At 42.6% G+C, this 13,820-nt stretch overlaps 1 protein-coding gene across 4 annotated transcripts in view; it reads left to right on the forward strand.

Moving 5' to 3' along the window:
* Positions 1–13,820, forward strand: part of RYK (receptor like tyrosine kinase) — a 630,333-nt gene that overhangs the window by 445,197 nt on the left and 171,316 nt on the right. For all 4 annotated transcript variants that reach the window (XM_069213581.1, XM_069213579.1, XM_069213580.1 and 1 more), the window contains exon 9: positions 2,772–2,858. In XM_069213581.1, coding sequence (XP_069069682.1) covers positions 2,772–2,858 — 87 coding nt within the window. The remainder of the gene's footprint in view (positions 1–2,771; positions 2,859–13,820) is intronic.

Here is a 13,820-nt window from a genome sequence, read left to right on the forward strand (position 1 = left end):
ATGTCCCGTGGGACCCAATCGCCCTGTATGCAGTCTTACCTACTACAGAAGTGAGGAAGCGTGCAGCTGTTCAGCTTATGCCACAGGCACTCTCAAGCGGTGAGTCAGCTACAGGTGGGAGGTGCAGAAGCACCTGCCAAGTGCAGGCTCTCCCTCCAGCCCGTGAGGTCAGTTCCAAGCGCGATCGTATGTGCTCTGGGGTCACTGCAACAAGGATGCACAGGTTTTACTCTTCCCTCATGGCATTAGGCTTAAGGCTATCTTCACATCAGTCCTCTCCTGGAATATGGGGGTCACTGACATTAATCTGCCCACGGGCAACAACCCGATCGTTGCAGCAGACAGATGTCTTGCAGAGCTTCCCCTTCTCACACAGCTGATTGGCAGATGACAGATTTTTGGGATCTCAACCGCCCCTTCTTATAGTCCATTTTCAGACAACAAATGTGATTTAGTGTCTCAGTCTTGGAAGTTTTTATGTTGGCGCTCTGCTTCTTTGAAGTACACATCTCTTATACTTCTTGTTGAAAAGCCAGCTATCACAGCAGACGAGACTCTGAAGCTGATAGTTCCACAACACAGGCCATGGCAATGAATAGAGTTCACACCTGGATGTTGGTCGCAGTGATATGCGCATCAGAAGGTTAATCCTGGGCTCCCAGCCCTACTCTTTGGTTCTCCTATCAGTCCTATCTCCTTCCTGAGATGTGTCCAGCCCCCTTCCTTATGATCTTTCACTGACCTTAAAAACACCCAGTAAAATGCATAGCGGGACACACTTTCCCTTCCCATTGTGCTCCACCCAGCTCACAGGAATGCAACAATACACAAATCTGTCTGGGGGGGATTCCTCTAGAATCTCATATCCTTATCTCATCAGCCTGGACTTCGCAAAATGGAACCCACTGTCCTCCATGTAACGTACCATTACAGGCACACTTGGGCTCAGTCTATGTACACATCATACAACCTATTCAGTATTCTTTGCAGGTATACATACACTCAGTACATTCACTCACTATGCATTTACTGCACAACACTGCTCTGTCCCTGTACTGTATTGTACAATACAACCAGTGCAGAATACTGTACAGCACTTTACATCTACCTGATGTAGCCCAAGGGTGAGTTAAGCACACAGCAGCTCAACTTTTTTTTTTTTTTTTTTTAAAGGTTTGAGCCAATGACACAGGTTAAAAAGGATCTGTTCACGCCTACTGATAACTACTCTGCATGCCTCCACCACCGTGCTCATGCTACTTAACTCCTGGTGAAGGCAGTAGCGTTCCACCACTTTGAGGGAAGCGATTTGCACACCTCCTAGACCAATAACACCGCTATCCCCAAGACAGGCCTATGTCATGGCGCACAAACATGATCCGTGCCTCTCAGACATAAAAAAAACAAATCAGCATTAGGGATCCAAATTGTAGTACATTTGGGAACTCAGGACACGGGTGCACGTCCATTACCATGCAGAAGACTTTTCCATTCCAACAGCTAATTAAAAATGCATGGATTTTCAGAACCTGGGCGTACACTGCCAAAGTATCTTTAATTTGTTTTTCAGGTATATACTCATCAGAGATATCTGCAGAGTGACAATGAGGTTTACACTACACTCATTCTGCATGCATGTTCTTAATGCTTCATAATGAAGCAAAGTGCAGTTAAGAAAGCGACCTGATGCTACCTGTTTGCATAGATGTTGGCTAACCGACGCTCCATTTTGTTTTCCTTGATTATCATTCTCATACTATCTGATCTACTAATTGTTTGGTATTAAGTGAGCGGCTGGGCTTAGTAGCAGGATACAGTTACCTTTAAGGTCAGGGATCAGATGGTTACCCCTGATCTAAAGCTCCCTCTGAGTCAATCCTAACTCCAAACCATCTACATGTCTGACATTTGTTAATTTGTTTACATTGATAGAATCTTTTTAATACAGAATTTGAAGGGAGGGAGCACAAGTACAGTGGAACATGAATTAATTACCACTGACAGGCTACCAATTAAGTGAAATGGTAAAAAAGACTCACAATAGTGTTGATTTTATTCACACTAGTGACTTTAGCCCACCACCATATATGCTGATATCTGTCTCGCAAACCACTTTATGAGCATTTTAGGTTATTACATTGAGCATACATGAAATGTTTTCATTTTGTAAAGCATCCCAGCTTCTCCCCAGTAGGTAAGCCACAGAAGGAAATGAAAGAGCACAAACATATATTACTTTTGTGAAGTTTGAGATTAGGTCTTTTTTAATAGTGGCTGTCCACCGAGCACTGGGAGAATTAATCTGTGACTCAGCATTGGGCCAAACATCTTGCTGTGTTGAATGTTCAAGTTTTGGTTAGCTTTCTGCATCCTCTGCTTTATCCTCCTTCTTTCAGGAGGCATTGTTTTGCAAATGTTGCTTATTTAGCAAATTTTGGTTATTGTTGTCTGAAAACCTTAAGGATGTGTATACTACCCTTTCTAAGATGATGCATCTACATGTTAAAGGCGTAGAGTCATATCAAATCCATGTACATTATGTGGACATGAGAGACTACATTTATGAATGAAGATTTATATTCCTGCTGCCAACAGGATCTTTTGTGTCATGGTGCCAATGTTTCTGTTTATAAGCAGACAAGGATGTTTTTTAAGGAAGCTGTGGTGTAAGCCTCAAAAACTGCCGCCATCAATTAAGGCATGACACCGCTGTGTTATCTTTTTTGAGTGATGATCATGTACTCCACTAAATCTTGCTGCTTTGTTTTCAGGTACTTTTGGTCGAATCTTTAATGGAATTCTTGTGGATGAAAAAGACCCCAGCAAAGAGAAACGTGTCTTTGTCAAAACAGTAAAAGGTGAGATCTATACCACATTCTTTTCATGGGTTGGACTCCTCACAACGTCACTGTATAGCGAAAACTTTTACCTTCTTCCCATTTGTATAAACTAAAGTGTGAATTCTGTTAGGTATTCAGAGTTGGAAGCTCAAATCCACAGCTGGACTCTGAGTTACTGCTATGTTCCACCTCACAAACTGTCAGTGGTGAACAAAAATTTGTTGAACTCCGGATATAATTTTTGACCATTCAATAATGTTGGTTTAAACAAATTCCTGCTTTTATTGGTGATAATGTATTTTTCTTCTTCACCCTTTTCCTCCTCTTCCTGCTATGTAAATGGACATATTAAACCTTGTTTATTTTTAGGAAATCTACTTAACTCCCATTGGTTTATAAGGACAAATACCTGTTGCCTTCAATATCCTTGCAAAATACCTCTATGGCAGGAAGAAGAGTTTGTACATATCAGAAAGGAGGGGAAAATACTGCAAACTGTTAACATGTCTTGTACAGAATACAGAAGTGTTTCTGGAATAAGCCACTATCTATCTTTCCTTCAGGATTTGAACCATTGATGCAGGCTACACTCTGCATGTTTGAAGATATTATTTCCGAATTATACTTCTAACGGCAGATTCCTCATGTTTAGAATATCTCCAAGGCTCTGGACTGGATCCGGGTAATATTACAGCAATGTTTCTACGCATTAATAAGTGGCCTCCTTGTAGCTTCACATTGATTCTCTGACACCCGGAGGTCTCTTCAGAGAAAAAACAGATTCAGCACGGGAACGCTTTAGGGACTCTCTTGCTATGGCCAAGTAATTGGGCCTCTTGGTGGCCCCTGTCATCCCCAAACTGCCTTTCACTCCTTTCGTGGTTTCGGGAGGGGCTCCAGCTACATCAGTTCCCCAATTCCCTCCCAGACGCTGAGCCGCCCATGCTTCCCAGCCTTTGCGTGGCAAAGGGCACGGTATTCACAAGCCTTGTGGGTCAGTTAGCCAACTGTCTGGTCATCTGTCGATTGGACTTGTGGAATGCTTATTTCCATATTCCCGTTCTGCCTGCCCACAGACGTTACCTGTGGTTTACCGTAGGCTACAAGCACTTTCAGTTCACCATGCTTCCCTTTGGCCTTACCAGCACCCCTTGTTTGTTCACCAAGGTGATGATGGTGGTTGCAGCTCATCTGTGGAGATCAGGGGTGTCAGTCGTCCTTTACCTCGACGACTGGCTGTTAAAAGTAGGCTTGCCTCAGGCTGGCATCTCCCACCTCCAGACTATGGCGAACCTCCTGCACCTGCTGGGTTTCATTATAAATGTGCCAACGTCACAACTGACTCATTCTCAAACACTCCCTTTCATTAGAGCTGTTCTGGACACAATGCAGTTTCAGGCTTATCCTCTTGAATGTCGAGTCCAGGATATTCAGGCTGAGATAGATGTTTCAGCCTCTATCCTGGATTTCAGTGAGACTGACTGTGAGCTTGCTGGGCCTTATGGCCTCCTGCATCCTGGTAGTTAGACATGCCCTTTGGCATATGCCAGCTTTACAGTGGGACCTGAAGTTCCAGTAGGTGCAGTATCACAGGAATTTCTCAGACATGGTCCAGATTTCAGAGGAATCTATGAAAAACCTGCAATGGAGGCTTATGAACAGATGCATCATTTCTGGGATAGGGGAGCCTTATAGGAGAGATGGAGATCAGAATACTCTGGTCTCCGGAGGAAGTAAGACGCCACATCAAAATACTGGAGCTCAGAGCTATTTGGCTGGCACTGAAAGCCTTTCTAGCCTCCATCAAGGAAAGTCTGGTGCAGGCAGGAAACAGCTGTTTGTAGCTTTTTCTGTGCCTCATAAAGGCAATCCACTTTCCAAAACTGGCATAGCCAGATGGATAGTCAAATGTATTCAAACTTGCTATCTTACAGCCAAAAGGTAGTTAACTAATAGAGCACATTCTACCAGAAAAATGGCTGCTTATATTGTTTGTTTAGGTAACATCCCAATAGCAGACGTTTGTAAGGCTGCTACTTGGTCTGCGCCACCTACATTTACTAAACAATATTGTGTAGATGTATTGGGACGACAACAGGCTAATTTTTGGCGAAGCGGTGCTCAGGAAACTTTTTCAAACTACTCCAACTTTCTACAGGTTAGCCACTGCTTATTTGGAGGGGACTGCCATACAGTCTATGCAAAGCATGTGTATCTACAGCCACACATACCATTAAACGGAAAATGTTACTTACCCAGTAGACATATGTTTGTGGCATGTAGTGGTGTAGATTCACATGGGCCCTCCCTCCTTCCTGGAAGCCTGTGGTCGTTGTAGTAGCATTCTTATGTAAATATTATATATATGCATATACACTGCATTTAAATCTCTTTTCTTTACTCTCTATAAACTCCTTACCTCACCCGCCTTGAATCTAAAAAGGGACTCGATGCCCATGAGCAGTATCAATGGTAGGAGGAGTCACTCGATCTAGTGACTCAAAGGTTCTTCGAATAAAAACAACGGGCAACACTCAGAGACCAACACTAGATGGTGGACTTATGCAAAGCATGTGAATCTACAGCACTACATGCCACGAACAGATGTCTACTGGGTAAGTAACACTTTCCTCTCTTTCCGCCATCGGGTTCAAATGTGTGTGCCTCCACTCTGTGTTTTGACTCAGGTGCAAGTCTTCGGTTCTCCTCTCTCTCTTTAACAATATTATTATTGGAGCTTTCTCTATTTATGCCTCCTTTAAGAACTCCACTGGTTCGACTGAAGCCTCTTCAGGGCCTACCGTCAACGTTGTTACTAGTCTTTTTAAAAGTGTGACACTAGTAATGGATTGCACACCCTTTCGGTTCTCGCAAAGACCCCGCACACAGACCAACATTTGGTGTGCAAGTTGTTTCTGTCCCAGACCACAAAAAATCCAACTGTGACACATGCATATCCTTCACATTGAAGAAGACACTCTGGGAACATAAGGCTCATCACCTCAAGATGGTTCTCAAAGCCCTGGACGATACTTGTAACTTTTTTGGTGAGGAGCACACCCAGGAGCAACCAGCCGCCGAAGAAGAAGGCCATCTCTTGAAGACAGCTTGATCTATGAACTCGAGGGCGATTTGGAGGACGACCTTCCATCGGCTCAACCTATGAGTACTGCTGCCCCTGCCTTCCAACCTAAGCTGACCAAAAGAACTTCGGCTTTGACGGTCCCACAATCTGATGTCACTGGTCCACCACTGCTACCTGGCCATGGTCAGATCTGAAAAACCCTTTTGGTTGCCCTGCCTTCGGGCCTGGTGCCAAACCTTTGCATGTACCTCTTTGGACCAAGATCAGCCTTTGGAGCTGACTCAACCTTTGGTGCCGGCCAGCAGTAGACATCCTCCACCTCAACAGTGCCTCCCACTTCAATCTAAAGCTTTGGCCTTCAAACCCTTGGGTAGAAACCTACAAAGACTTCCTCAGCCTCTACCTCACCTATCGAACCCATTTTAGAGAAAATGGACATTCAGCAATGGAAAATCCACATACACACACATAGCCACATACTTACCAAACAATCCTCTCCTCTGCCACTCAAGAAGAAGCTGACTTTTGAGGAAGCACTGGATCTGCCCCTTCCTGCTACGAAGAAAAACATGCATAAGGCCCACAGCCCTTCCTTACTTCCACGCCTCCACCTCCACCACTACCTCCACAACTACCTAATTTTTCTCCACCATTATCTCCACCTCAAGTCCCCTTGGGGATATCTCGCTTGGACACTGGTAGACTTGGGGGCCATAAGAGGACGATCCGTGGGACATGTACCACACCGATCCCAATACAGATAATGACCAAGATCTTTACCCAGCTCATCCTTCATCCCCTTAGGACGCAACGTCTTATCAGGAGGTCATGGTGAGGGCAGCCTTCCAAAATGTGGAGTTACGCAGGGAGCCACTGGACGATGACTTCCTTTTTGACACTGTCCATCACTCGCAAGAACACACAGTATTTGCCCATGCTAAAGGGTCTGATGCGACATACTGAGGACATTTTTAAGGACCCTGTTAGACCTAGGGTTATGACACGTAGAGTGTACAAGAAATACAACCCTGCTCAATCTGACCCTATTTTCATTATAGGTCAGTTGCTATCGGACTTTCTTGTTGCAACTACAGCACGCAAAAGGGCCATCTCCCAAGCCACTGGGGAGATACACAGCTTCCAGATAAAGAGAGCAAGCTGATAGATGCTGCTGGGAACTAGTTGCAGCTTAGTCTGACAACCATTGGTGTGTTGACAATTCCCAGGCCCTCCTATGCTTCATCACAACATATCCAATGAACTGCCTTATTTATACCTCGCCTTGAGAAAACTCCAGATCTGCCCGTCGTTCACAGGGCAGAACACGTTATTTGTTATTTTGTGATTTTAGCTTGCCTTTTTTTCCTTTTTTTTTTTTTTTTTTTGTTGTTTTTGTTTTTTAGATTACTTTTGTTTGTTTTTATGAAACTCGGATTTGCATTATTTAGCACTGTTTACTCTGTGTTTATTTCATTGCTTCTTTTGGGTGGTATTCTTTGCTTGGTCAGCCTTGAGAAAGCCCCTACATGCCGTTCACGGGGCAAGGCAAGTGTTGGCTGTTCAGTTGTTTCCTTTTTTATCCACAGGCACAGCTTGGAGCCCATCTCGAAGAATACGTGTAAATTTGTATTATAACATTGTCTACTATACAAACCGGAATTGAAAAAGAGTTTGTACTTGGCTTCAGCTTTGTCCCCTATCTTCTCTTAAAGGTAATGGTGCCTTCCCTTGTGGAGCAACACCCTCTGCCAAAGTGACTACCCTATCTTACCTCTCGACCACACAACACCTGTTGGGGCAGACTGCAACTTTTCCACCCGGCATTGCATTCCATCACCACACACAAGTGGGTATTAACCATTATCCAGCATGGATATTGCCTGGAGCTCATTACCACACCAGCCAACATTCCAGTTTGCGCTGACAGGTTAACACAAGAACATCAAACATTACTCAAACCGGTGGTCCAAGCACTTCTCCTCAAAGGAGCCATAGAACCTGTTCCTATTCAACATCAGGGCTCAGATGTAAATTCTCTGTACTTTCTGATCCCCAAGAAGGAGGGGTCTTTCAGGTAAATCTTAGATCTCCGACTACATCCTATCATAGCACTTCCACATGATCACTGTTACAGGATGTCATCCCACTTCTTCAACAAGGTGGCTTTATGGCAACACTAGACGTAAAGGACACCTATTTCCACATACCAATACACCCAGCTCATCACAAATACCTAAGATTTGTCCTAGCAGGCAAACATTACGAGTTCAAGGTTCTTCCATTTGGGGTAACTACTGCACCTCAAGTGTTCACCAAATGGCCAGCAGTGGTCGCACCTCATTTGCACAGACAAAATGTCCACGTGTTCCCTTATCTGGACGACTGGCTTACCAAAGCCATCACTCATTATCAGTGCCAACAACACACTCCGATGACAATAGATCTTCTCCACAGCTTGGGGTTTACTGCCAGTATTTCAAGTCTCACCTTCAACGACTACAAGTTCAACATTATTTTGGAGCAATCCTAAACACACAGTTAGGGTTAGCCTACCCCAATCCTGCACAAATTCAAAACTTTCAAGGAACATTGCCCCAGTTTCGGACAAACCAGCAACTCACAGTGAGGATGGTTATGTGCCTGCTAAGGATTATGGCTTACTGCATTGCCATAGTCCCCACACGCAAAATTACAATGGCATCCATTACAGGAGTGTCTAGCTCGTCAGTGGTCTCAGTCACAGGGTAATTTGGAAGATCTAATGTTGATAGACCGACAGTCATTGTTCTCTGCAGTGGTGGAACACCAACAACCTTTTCTTGACCCTGTTCCCCACATCACTCTCACAACAAATGCATCACAGACAAGATGTGGTGCACATCTGCTATATCCAACAGTCCAGGGTCTTTGGGCCGCCAGACACCAGAGTCTCTGCATCAGCTACCTAGAGCTTCACGGTGTTCACCCATTATTGAAATCCTTTCTTCCTTATATCACTCACAAGGTTGTCCTAGTCCAGATGGACAATATGACAGCCATGTATTACGTGCAAAAACAGGGAGGGACACAGTCACCACATCTGTCACTCCTGTCTTAGACCATCTGGCAAAAGGATCTACATCACAGCATTCACATGTTAGCAGAATACCTTCCAGGAAGAGACAAGAACTTTGCAGAGCTGCTCTGCACGTATCAGTAACAAGTCCACAAATGGGAGCTCCCTTCCACAAGTCCTCCTACCTTACTTCCAAAGAGGGGGGTTTCCTTAAATAGACCTTTTCACATCAGCAGAAAACATAAAACACCCATTCTTCCTCTCCAGGTTACCACACCCACTATCCAAAGGCAACACTCTATGGATGTGGTGGTCAGGGATATTTGCAATGGTTTGGTTTTCCACCTCCCCCTTCCACTTCACTCCCTTTCAATTTCTAGTTCAGAAGTTCCCATATCACAGTGATCCTACTAGCTCCCACTTAGGTGTGTCAGCCTTGGTTCACAACACTATTAGACCTCTCTGTAGTTCTACACGAAAAGCTCCCCTGGTTGGATCTTATCACTCAGAATCAAGGACAAATCAGACACTCTAATCCCAAAACTCTCAACCTAGCAATTTGGTCCTGATGTCATAGAGTGTGGCTGTCTTACTCCAACAACCAGAATGTATGGACATTCTTAAGGAAGCACATAAACCCACCATTAGAACCTGCAATGCAGCAAAATGGAAAGGTTTTGTTTGCTTCTGCGATTCAAAAAAAGTGATCCTTTCAAAGGCAACTTTAGCATACCCTCCTATATGGTTACATCTTGCCGCAATGGCTGCCTTCCTGCAAAATAGACAGCACCTTCCTCTGTTCAAAATTCCAGTTATCAAAAGCCTTCATGTAAGGACTCAACTAAGTTATTCAATTATGGATTTCCCCAGCACCTTACCGGAATCTTGCTATTGTTCTTAGCAGCCTCATGCAATCCCCATTGAACCTTTACACTCATGGCCTCTTCAATTTCGTTCTTGGAAGGTGGCAGTTTTAGTTGCCATCGCTTCACTTGGTTGCGTTAGTGAGGTCCAGGCTCTTACCATAGAAGAACCACTTTTCTAAATAATTCAAGACAAGGTGGTTATCCGCAGCAAACTTAAATTCTTACCAAAGGTAGTGTCTCAGTTTCACCTTATGTATGAAAACAAAGAGAGAGGAGGAGGTTACATGGCTGGTTCTCCTTATAGTCTATGTAACATTTCAAAAAAGGCCCAGCCAAAAGAACTATCTCTGGATGTACAAGTGAAAAGGATTTTCCTATTACAAAAACCCTCACCCACCAGGGTTACCGCTTGGTGGCATGCGTCATGATTGGGTTACTTTCATTCCGCTGCGGAGCGGGGCTTGTTACGACCGACAGGATACGTGGGAGCACTGATGTAGTCTCGTCAGTGTGAATCACAAGACCTGCTGGAGGACTTGCCAGAGGAAGCTTGGCTGCTCTGAAACACACACCCACAGTGCAAGATGAGCAGGCAAAAACTGAAAGAAAAGTCCCCTACAAAAGAGATAAACAGGACAAAGTGTAATTATACAGTAGTTGGTCCCTGCTCTGAAAGAGAAAAAGGAGGGACAAAGGGTCAGAACTGACCACTAGCGAGCAAGGATTTTTAAAGGTCACTGCAACCAACAAATTAATTCACTTTAAGCGCACAGTACAAGTACACATTAAAAGTATACACAAGGTTGAACGCTTAAGACAGACCTAAAAAAACGGATGCAGAAAGAACAGGATAGTGTTGGCGCAAGACACGAAAAAACACATGCAAGGAAACCCACAACATGGAATTATATTTATAAGTAACATATTGTGATTTTAAATGGGCCTCTTAGAGAAATTCAACAAGGAATTTGGGCAGCTAGAAAGCAGATTTGGTTGGCATGAGATGGCATTCCTGCCAGAATTAAATGGGCCAAGGCAGGAACCACTAGATGGTTGATCAGAAACCTAATTGTTTTAAGATAAACATATGGATTCCTGGAGACTGGTGGAGAGATAAGTGGACATGAGTGATCCAGAGGTGGTGTTAAATTTGTATGTGGGTGCCTCTAAAGCATTAACATTGTATGGGATGGGCAGGTGTACCAGGGAATAGGAAGCATTGAGGTGATGGACTCTCAAAGAATTAATCTTATGGACAAGAAAAATAAAGGATCAAGGAAAACTGGCACAGTGACTAAATGTTGGAGAAAGCATTAGTCACAGGGAAAATTGCACAACTGACCTATGAGCAATGACCAGTGTAATGAGAGAATAGATTGCTCGAACGGCAGTTGGAAACAGGAACAAGATGGTGATGTTAGAACACTATATCATAGTTCAGGAAATAAACGTCACCCTCTTAACAATAAAATATTTATTTGAAATTTGCCACCTTTGATAAATTATCCCCACAAAAGAGTTGCTTGATGAGAAGTCATGTTGATCAATCTATAAATACCTGTCCAGTTTACAATTAACATACTGAACTGGTATCATATATTCAATAAGATAGAAGGGATGGGAGAACGAAAATATATTCTGGCAACAAGGATATATGTGTGTGTATGTATTTTTGTATGTTCGGTTGTGTGTGTGTGTGTGTGTGTGTATATATATATATATATATATTTGTTTTTTCAACTAGCCTCTGGTAAGAGGCTCCTGGAGGGGTCAAACGAACGGTAATATTGTGTACAGTTACCAGACTGCATAGGCTGAGCACTCGGAAACGAGCGGGATCGTATTAACTCTGGGGGGGTTTTTGGACAGAAAAAAAGTTCCTGCTCTGCTCATCTTTCTTGAAATAAGATTATATTTTGTTACTGAATTGTGAATGTACGGACATTTAACCCCGATGGGACGGACTTTTGTTTATTATAAATAATAAGAGTTAAACTAAAAACGAGTCAAGTAAAACGCCAAAACTCAGTGTGGAGGTAAATTATGTGTGCAGTTGACCTTAGAGTCGTTTAATCGGTAGAGACATTCTTGAACACGGAGAGGCTGTGGAGCAGCAGATGGGCGAAAGCAATTGTGGAACGGAGTAGATGGAATGCGGAACAGGTCCCCGACAAACAGTTCTCAAAGGCAGAGTTAATTGTGAAATGTATCACTTCAGTGAAATGAAAGTTGCGAAATAATACTGTTGATTCAGAAACAGTTTCCCTTACTGCCTCTGTGCAATATCAGTGAATGGATACACTGTCTATTATCAAGAAAGGTTTGTGGAAACAACAAGAGAGTGAATTAAACTATAGAGTAGATACGTCACTTGAAATGGGTTCTGATTAAACATGTTGACCTCTGAGAGAGAAAATACACATAATTTGATGGCTTGCAGGATACACACCAAAAAATAAAGTAATTAACATCTTTTACTGCAAAAGAAAGATGCTTATATTTCTGACAGGCTTAAAAATAAGCAATAAATCAGGAACAGAATGCCCTTGGAGCTACAAAGGAATGAAGATAATTATAGGTTTGAAATACATTGTGGAAAGAAGCAATTAGAAGAGTTGCATTAAGAACATGCTGTAAAAGTCAGATTAATTCAAGTAATAGCTATTAAAGCCTGTCAAGTCTTTTTAAGAGTTAACAGAACTCTGGACTTTATACTAGGAAACACATTTCTCCCCTGTTTGTTTGCTGATCAAGGAAGTTAAATGTTGTAGAGTCTTTACAGCAAGTTTTTCCTTCACAACTTCGACTTAAAGGATCATTTTACATTTCTTATGCCTGAGTGAGCATATTCTGATATTATATCCCACACCATTTATAAACTATAACTGGGAAGGCACAAAATTAAAAATGGTTTAATGATTGTTGTGTGATCACCGGATCTTTTGAAGCAAAATCACAATATAGAACAACGCAAATAAAGACAGTGCTTGGTGCTTCAATAGTTTTTATTGTTTTTTTTTTACTCTGTCACACATCAAACTGTTAATAGTAATACTATGGCTGAGAGAATATTAAGACGCCAGGAAATGTGCAGGACCCTACTTGCTGAAAATGACAACACTAATGGATCAGGATGTCCTGTTGGTAAGGCTCAAGCCATTATGCACAATATGTTAATCAAGGAACTTGAACAGGCCCAAAAAATGGAAGTGAACAAATGGTGGGAGAAAACAACCTTGAAAAAATATATAGATTGTGGAAGAATCCCGAGAGGATTAAGGATTTTTGTATTACCCTCACTTAATGATATGGATGCTGATCTACTTAAACAGTGGCAGACTGATACAAGTGAATGCTCTTTTAAATTAATGCAAACATTCATCATTCAAGCAGAAAGAAAATTGGTTAAAACACTACAAATAATAAGATAATGAAGGTCAATAGGAATTGCATCAGAGGATATCAAAAATCTGCTAACTGCAATGGAAAAACGATTGACAAAACATGAAATGGAGGTACAAGAGAAAATGTTTTTAAAAATTCAACAGAGACAAGGCTGATTACTCCATGGGAAGAATGTACACATTTGCAAGACCTTTTGACTCATTTTATGCCAAACAACATATGGATAAGACAGTTAAAAAAGATAAGATCATGTCTAGTGCTGAAAGCTCTGATTTGAGTTCGGGGGACGAACTACCCTTAACTAGAGGTCCAGCATTGGACTTTACAGGAGAGATGCATCCCTACAATATGGAAAGGAGACAGAGGGGAAGAGGCCCACAAAACAAAATGAGCACAAGGAGATGGAAGAGGAAGAAGCAAAAGAGGAGGCGAATAGCAAATATGAAGAAGCTGAAACAAGAGGATTTAGTTCTCAATCTGTCCTTGAGAGTATTACAAGATAAATATAACAGACTATTAAACAAAGGGTAGACCTTCTGTCCCATGGTTGGAATTGACCTTGCCACTGC

The sequence above is a fragment of the Pleurodeles waltl genome, chromosome 11 (assembly GCF_031143425.1).
Source record: "Pleurodeles waltl isolate 20211129_DDA chromosome 11, aPleWal1.hap1.20221129, whole genome shotgun sequence".
Classification (NCBI taxonomy): domain Eukaryota; kingdom Metazoa; phylum Chordata; class Amphibia; order Caudata; family Salamandridae; genus Pleurodeles; species Pleurodeles waltl.